This window comes from Polistes canadensis, unplaced genomic scaffold, assembly GCF_001313835.1.
Source record: "Polistes canadensis isolate GaletaPanama2010 unplaced genomic scaffold, ASM131383v1 scaffold_230, whole genome shotgun sequence".
Classification (NCBI taxonomy): domain Eukaryota; kingdom Metazoa; phylum Arthropoda; class Insecta; order Hymenoptera; family Vespidae; genus Polistes; species Polistes canadensis.
In genome coordinates, this window is record NW_014569777.1 from 170,919 (window position 1) to 179,585 (window position 8,667).

Consider the following 8,667-nt stretch of genomic DNA (forward strand, 5'->3'; position numbering starts at 1 on the left):
TATAATATTTTTAAAAATTCTTTTATTATAACTTTTATTTCTATTACGTTATTTTTTTTATTACTTTTGTATTTAACACATATTACAAAATTTATATTATAATCTGTTCAATAAGTCTTTAAAAAATAATATTTTATGTGAGACAATTTTATACAACATAATACATAACTACTTATGTAAACGTACAATATAGTACTATCGAATAATCAATATATGATTCAATATAAAAACCATACATATATATATATAAGTATACATACGTGTGAAATATTGAACGATGTGTGTCGCATAAAATAAATTTTATATTAAACTTTTACATTGAAACATTTTTATGTAGGATGCGTGACGTATGTATGTGACGAACAGGGAATCGCTTTCACGGGTGATGCTTTGTTAATACGTGGATGTGGAAGGACAGATTTTCAGGTTTGTATAAAAAATAAAAAATATTCTTTTTTTTTTTTGTTAATCAATATAATACATTTTGTATAGTATCAAGATTTTTCTATTCTGTTAGGGTGGCTCACCAGAAACATTATACAAATCTGTACACGACAATATATTTACTTTACCATTATACTACAGACTATATCCTGCGCACGATTACAACGGTAGAACTGTGACTACTGTTGCAGAAGAAAAATTGTTGAATCCTAGATTATCTAAATCATTGGACGAATTTGTACATATTATGAATAATCTCAATCTTCCTTATCCAAAAATGATTGGTAAAGTTATTAATATAATATTTAAATATATATTTAATTTATTCTTTTTTTTTTTTTGTTGACATATTTCTATATTGTTATTTATACAAAATTTAAATTGCTAATGTAAATAATTTTTCAGACAAGGCAGTACCAGCAAACAAAGTTTGCGGAGTCTTTGAAGTTAATAAGGAGAAGGATAAATAAAGAGAAACTTTCATCAACCCTTTCCTCGCTAAATATAAGATAAGATAGTCTTCTTTTTTATTATTATTATTATTTCTATTTCTTCTTTTTTTAGAAAAGAGAAGAGGTGGAGAGAGAAAAGAATTAGTATTATTTTAATATTTATAAAAATTTTAATCACACAGGTGATAGGGATGATTTTTTTTTTACAAAATTTACAGTTTTCAAGATAATTGAAAACTTTTTTCAAGTAATACTGCGTAAGTAATATGCGTACTATTTCGAGCAATTATAATACGAATATTTAATAATAACAAAACTGCATGCATAATACATATTTGCATATATCAGAGAAGATCGTAGATGTGCAATAACACAAGCATAATATTATTTTTATTTATTTTAATTTAAATATTTATACTTAGCATAATAATAATAATAAAATTATTATTTAAATGTCCTAATTTTTTTTTTTTGAAGGACGAATAGAAAAATTTCTTATGAATATAATTAGAATAGTTTAATCGAGTATTGTTATAAATAAATATCTACATGAGATTTTCTACGTGCACAACGTAAAACCAATTAGAGAAGAATATTAAAAAAAAAAAAAAAGGAGCGTACGAGTTATCATATAAAAACAACAACAAAAACATTATATATACGTATAATACATGAAAATCCAAACATTTAATTGGCATTTCCTAATTTGGGCCCCCTTCCAACAAAAACTATATATTTAGTTAAATCCAAGCTTGTTTACTCTTCTTTCGTTTAATGTACCTGAAAGGATTGTCTGTAATTTCCCATGGGTCCTTGTGTTTTATCCCGTGTAATCGCGGTATCAGCTTTGAACATGAATTCTTTTTAACATTTAGTCATTCCGCATTTGACATTATAAATCTAATAAGAGATCATTTGCATAATTACTAATTGAAGCAATTGCAAAAAAAAAAAAAAAAGAAACCGAGAAACAAACAAGAAGCAAAAAAAAAAAAAGGAATGACGTGTTCCACCTTTGATTCGTTCATTATTAAAATTCATTAAAGTGTCAAATTAAGATATGCATCGTTCGATATTATTATTTCAAGAACTATGTTTTACGTGTAACGATATCTACGAATCATTTTCCTATTGTGAAACCCTGTTTTGCGCAATTCCTGTATCTTTCCGAAATTGCATACATCGAATAGGAAGAGGGAAGAATAAGAAGAGAGAGAGAGAGACAAAGAAACAGAAGAATGGGGTTTCTTGTAATCGGGTTGACGAAAAGGCCTCCGTACCTCGTCGAAACTGAAGATGAAAAGACCCCATGGTGTTGGTGTTGGCTTCTACTGCATAGCTGAGGGTTGAAATCGATACCGTTTCCAGGGTAACCAGTAGGTACGGTGCCCGACACACGAGTGTTGGAACAGGCCAAGGCTATCCACTTATGCATTTTCATGCTGTTCTAAAAAAGGACAAAAAAGAAAGCAAAAGATAAATACTTATTGTTACAGTGATTCTTTTATTTCTTTTTTTTTTAAGCCTTTAATTTCTTTATCCTTTTTTATTTAGCTTTATTCCACCCCTCTTTCTCTCTCTCTCTCTCAACCCTCTCTTTCTTTGTTTCGAACATTTGTTAATTGTAATGGTACGAAATGTATGCACACAACGAAATGAAATTTATTATTATTTGTTTAATTTAAACCAATGTTTATTTAGTTTGTTAGAGTTCGTTTAAATCAGATGCGTGTGTCTTTTAGCAATCAAACGTACGTATTTATATTATGTGAAAAAGTTTAATATGCAGATAGATAGCTAGCTGATCGTGTTTTCTTCGTTCATATTATTCGTTTGATATTATTCAAGGCGTGGCATTATATTCCCTACTTCAAGCACTCGATACGATTGTTTGTGAATCGGCTTTGATTGTACCGAAAATCAATATTAGGTAGTAACGATGACTCCACTATATGAAACGGTATGATAAGTTTATATATTACCTATGCTAAAGGGTACTTAATCTTTAATATTATTCGTTTAATTATAGTTTCTTTTTCTAATTCAATATATATATATATTTTTACTAATTAACGATTGTGGGAGATATCAATTCGTTTAAAAAATTAATCGATGAAATTAAAAAAAAGGAAATCGAAATGATAATTCGTTGATTTCCATAACAAATTATGTAAAATGATCGCGTGATCGTCTTAAATCAAGAATAAAAATAGTGACACTTATAAATTTGAAACGATTAATAAAAGTAGTAATCTGAATAGAAATTAATTTATTTTCATTAGAAATATGTAAGACAAATTGTTTGACGTTAATTACGCGATCGTGCAAATTAAACGATACAAATGGCGATACTTATAAACTAGAACAATTTACACAAAAATGAGAAAAAATTACAATACAAATTCGTTTATTTTTATAAAAGATATGTAAAATAAATCAGCGCTGATCACGTGACTGTGCAAATACGACAAATAGAAAAAAAAAACGATATTTACAAACTAGAACAATTAAAAAAAAATCGAGCGTAAAATTAAAATGCAAATTCGTTGAATTACCATAAAATATACACGAATGTAATTTTGGGTATAGATCACTTGATCAATATCAACGATAAAGACCAAAATATCTAGTTATAAGCTAGAGAAAAAATGACAATATAAAGAGTTTCAGAACTCTTTGAAATATAAAGTTTTCTATTCTTTCTCGTCAAAATTCATTGAACGAGAAAATGAAATACCGAAGACAAAGAAATCGTTCTCATAGAAAATAGATTTCGAAGGATACCAATAATTTCACATTTGCCAAACAAATCAAAGAAATAAATGGAAAAATGAAAAAAGAAAATAGAGAAAGGGGTAAAAGAAAAAAACGAGACAAAATAGGAAAGTTAAAAAAAGAAAAAGAAGAAAAAAAAAAAAAGAAATTCTATCGTTATTTTGTCGCGTGCTACAACAGTAGTCTAGTATCTACAGGTTGTTGAGTTCGCCCTCGGCATCGGGGATTTCTCTTTCTCTTTCTCTTTCTCTTTCTCCCTTTTCTTTTTTCTTCTCTTTCTTTCTTTCTTTCTTTTCTCATTTTCCCGCCCGTGTAACCGGCTGGCCCTACTCTTTTTCTCTTTTATACGCTTTTTCTCCTATACCTACGCTATGTACTCACGACTTTGTCCTCCTCCCCCACGTACACTTTCTGAAGATCAATTTACTGCGGCGCACGAGAAACTCCCTTTGTCATCGATTGCCAATGGTCGGGGTTTCTCTTCAACATCGGCAGACGCCTCTCGTTCTAGACGACTTCACGTTCAAACGGAACGCACTCACTTACTCATCCACTCACTCATTCACTCTACTTTACTCTACTTTAATCAGTGAGATTTGGGAATATTATCGATAAGCACTACTACATTATAACAAGAAATATTTCGAAAGAACAGAAATCGATTCTACGAAATAAACAATGAGTAATCCGTTTTTCTATTAGCTTGTGTTAATTTATCGTTAAAATCTTATTTTGTTAAATTTTTGCAGTTCGTTAAAATTATGAATATGTGTTTAAATTAAAAAAAAGAAAAAAGGTTTTTATTATTTTAACGTAAGATTAACTTATATATATATATTAAGAAATCATTCATTATAAAAATATATCTTACAAATTCTACTATCATAGAATTACAAATGTATTTAACTAATTCGACATATGTAATAACAAAAAAAATAGTAATAGCGTTGTTAATAAGTTATTTAAAAAAGTATTAATATCTTGAAAACTTGAAAAAGATTCATCTACAAAGAAATATTCATTCCAATATTTCTATTAACGAGAATAAACTTTAAATTTTAATTGGATATTACACTCTACTTATTAAAACGTGTGTGTCATTATATAGAAATCTCTTTTCTCTCATTTTAACAAAGATTTGATTTCATGAATTTTAAACGAATCATTTAAATTTAATATCATATTCTAATATATATATATATATATATATATCTATCTATATACATTTATATATATGTGAAATGTATAAATAGGTGAAATATATGAAGAAAGAAAAGTAAAGCGGGAAAATTAGCAGTTTAACAAGAGAGCATTCAAATTACCAGATTTCCCGCCACGTTATCGACTGGTCAAGGAGCGCATGTGAGATGCGCTTATCGGCGCGGTCATCGAGCGGTGGCCATTGATTGGCTAAGCCGGTTCAGCGGTACTGTGCCGCGCCGTGACGCCATATTGGATTTCTCTTTGAGCGACCCACCCAACGACAGCGGCAGCAACGGCAGCGGCGGCAACAACGATGGTGGGGTGGTGGTGTTGATGGTGGTGGTGGTGGTAATGGTAGCGACGGAGGTGGTGGTGGTGGTGGATGTGGAGGTGGTTGTGGCGACGGCAAAAGCAGCACCAGCAGCAGCACCAAGGTAGATATCCAAGCAGTCGCGCATTAACGCTATTGCCGTGTGCGCTTACGTATACGGCGCCGAATTTTTCTAATATCGTATTATTTTACGGAACGCGAGGGACGAGAATATTAGAGAAAAAGGGATTAGAATATTTTAACCTGATACATATATATATACATACAAACAGGTAGAAAAAAGAATATCAATTTCCTTTCAAAGCTCCGTCACGTACGTTCGATCATCCATCCATTTCGTCGTGAAAGAGACAGGAGGAGATTCTAAAGCGAAGTACCAGTGTCTGAGAAAGAGAGAACAAGGAAAAGAAGAAGAAGAAGAAGGAAGCAGAAGTAGAGGCAGCAGCCAGGCAGGAAGATGAAGGGGATGATGCTGCCCGCGTTCTTCCTGGGCGTCCTCTTGGTCTCTCGCGTTCAGGTGAGTTTACCTAAAAAGCGTAAATAATCAATCCCTTACGACAGGGGCTCATATTTTTTATTTTCCTTTTTCTTTTTCATTTCGAGAGAAAGCCGCAATGACGTTCCATGCGAATATTAATTCTTATTAAGAATGCATATACTTTCAAATATATATATATATATATATATACGAATGAGGTGGAGTATATACTACGAAGTTTGTCAGAAACATGGGATTATTAAATGTCGGCTCAATCAAAGATTGCTTTTTACATTTAGTCAATGTGGTTAGACTCTTGGAAAGTCTTGTGGCTGGGKTACTTGAGATGATGATGATGAGATACGAGTAATAAGGATTCAAGAAGCACAAGCAATGTCTCTCCCTATTATATACACAAGAAAGGCTTCTTCCTATCTATCATTTATTATTATTTTCCTTTACTTTGCAAGATTATTAAGGTACGAAATGAAAAAGTTACAAAACGATATGTTTGTTAATTTTTTTTTTTTTTTTTTTTTAATTTTATCGGCGAAACAACGTCCTTTTTATTTCGCATATGCATAAGCAATGATTTACAACGAAGAATGCTGATTGGTTCGTAAAATTCGTCGACAACGATGGCGACCATCGATCGATTCGTCCTCCTTCTCCTCCTTTGCCTCCTCCTTCCCTATTTGTCGTCGTCGTCGTCGTCGTCGTCGTCGTCGTCGTTATCGTTGTCATCGTTGTCGTCGTAGTCATTGTCATCATTCTCTTAGTCTCCTCATTGTCATTGATTGTCATTGTACGATTTGACGTTTTCGGTTTATTAAATTTCCTAAAGAAATGTCGCATCACGATGAGAAAAAGAAAGTTTACCATGGCCGCCGTCAAACAGGAGCCGCTCTCTCTCTCCGATCGATGCACGCGCCGGTGCTTCGTGCTTTAATATGTTCCAAGTACTTTCCAAGTGAACCCGCACCCCCTTCACCCTTCCTTTTCCTCCTTCGCCTCCTCCCTCTTCCTCGTAACGATCGTCGACTTCTCTTTCTCTTTTTCTTTCTCTCTCTCTCTCTCTCTTCCTCCCTCCCTCCCCCATTGCCTGTCTCTCTTTTTCTCTCTTACATTTAATTTCTTTTCTTTTTTCCTCTTCTTATCTTACGATTTTTCTTACGATTTTCTTCATGAAGAAAATGAACTGTCAACGAGATTGATTTTAATTGGTTGCCTCGTTATCCTTTAGCTGCGATGCGGTGATTAGTTTCTCTCGGACAAAAAAATGTTACGTGCTCTAATGGCGTTTCGAAAAAAATAATCCTTTTTTATTGTACTTTTCTTTGATTTTCATTAGAATCTCCCTGACAGAGATTTGTTTGATTAATGAAATGATGGAACGTCATCGAGACTGGTTTTTGATTGGTCGCCTCGTTATTTGTATCAATGCGATGATTGGTTTAGTCGAAGACAAATTTTCGATTTAATGAGAGGGTTTTTTTCTTTTTTTTTAAAAAAGATTGCGTGGAATTTGACAGATTTGTTTGATTAGAAAACATGAAATGTTAACGAAATTGATTTTTAACTGATTCGTATCGATGCGACGATTGGGTATTTGATAAAAAATTTTAGGTTTTTAATGGCATTTAATAAAAAAAAAAATCATTTCAATGTTATTTGTGTGCTTTCATCGAATCTGACAGATCTGTTTGATGAACTAAATTAAATGTCATACTGATTGAATTTGATTGGTCGCCTCGTTATCTGTATCAATGCAGAATCATCGGTTATTCGAAAACAATTCTTGGTGTAATGACGTTTTGATATAACAAATCTATCTATCATATTTTTATTATTTTTATATATTCAATATGGCGGACACACACAAGTTTCGTCTATGAAAAAAAAAAACAACAAAAATTAAATGTTAACGAGATAGATTTTAATTGAATGGTTCGTTGTTAATCCTTAACGAGACGATTCAGCGATTAATTTTTAAGAAAACAAATATAAAATCGTTTCAATGGTTTTGTTAATTTCATTTAATTTGAAATAGAATCGTTTACATCAATCGTCAGTGAAAACTAATAACGCAGTATAGTTTTAATTAGAAATGAGAGAACGCATTTTATGTTACACTTTAAGAATCTTCTTTCCTCTCCTCGTTTCGAATACATGGAATCATTTTTTTTTTATATTTTTTTTATTTCTTCTCCTTTGAATCCGTACGTAAGATGAAATACGCAACTTTGCGGAGTCGGCGTCTTTCTGCTTCTGCGTAAAACGATGCTTTTATCTCCCATATATATATATATATCTTTCTTTTTCTATTCTTTTTTCTTACTCATCCTTCTCTCTTTTCATCATTAAAAATGATTCGAGTTTCGAAAAATCATTTTTTAGGTGGACTATTTGGGAACGAATGAATGGCGACAAAAGATTTAGATAAATAGAAAAAAAAATAGAGAGAGAGAGAGAGAGAGAGAGGGTGAGACAAAAAATGAATGAAAATGAAAGAATGGAGAAGAGAGAAAGGGTAAAAAAAAAAAAAAATAAAAATTGGCGAGGAAAAAGAAGGAAGAAAATGAGCGTGAAATAGAACAAAACAAAGAAAAAAAAGGAAAAGAAAAGAAAAGAAAGAATAAAAAATATGGAGAAATTATTCGTGCTTCTGTAAGAGAGAGAGAGGATTTCTCACGTTTTAAAAATAAAAAATGTTTAAAATCACATCGAAGAGTACTGAATTGTAATCTTGAAGACGATTAACGACGTCATTCATGTCGAGATAGTTTAAACTGCATCAAAAAGTTATTTTCCGTTTGATTTTTTCATTGTTATTTCGTCAGGATTTTCTTTTATGAGAGGAAGAGAGACATCTGTATTTTACGTAGGTGTATTTGAACTTTAGTTTTTTTTATCCATTTTCAATGGTTTCCATGATAATGTCAAAGGACTAATATAATTGCTTACAGTATAATATAAATATATAT

General features: G+C 31.5%; 2 protein-coding genes across 2 annotated transcripts in view; both read left to right on the forward strand.

Annotated features, from left to right (window-relative positions):
* LOC106790322 (persulfide dioxygenase ETHE1, mitochondrial) overlaps nt 1–1,335 on the forward strand; it is a 3,735-nt gene extending 2,400 nt beyond the window's left edge. The window contains exons 4-6 of the mRNA XM_014755126.1: nt 338–426; nt 518–728; nt 850–1,335. Of these exons, the coding sequence (XP_014610612.1) occupies nt 338–426; nt 518–728; nt 850–914 (365 nt within the window). The 3' untranslated portion in view covers nt 915–1,335. The remainder of the gene's footprint in view (nt 1–337; nt 427–517; nt 729–849) is intronic.
* A 3,979-nt stretch (nt 1,336–5,314) lies between these two features.
* The window catches only part of LOC106790321 (beta-amyloid-like protein), a gene marked incomplete in the record, with an annotated part of 18,394 nt that continues 15,041 nt past the window's right edge, over nt 5,315–8,667 (forward strand). Inside the window, 1 exon segment of the mRNA XM_014755125.1 lies at nt 5,315–5,598.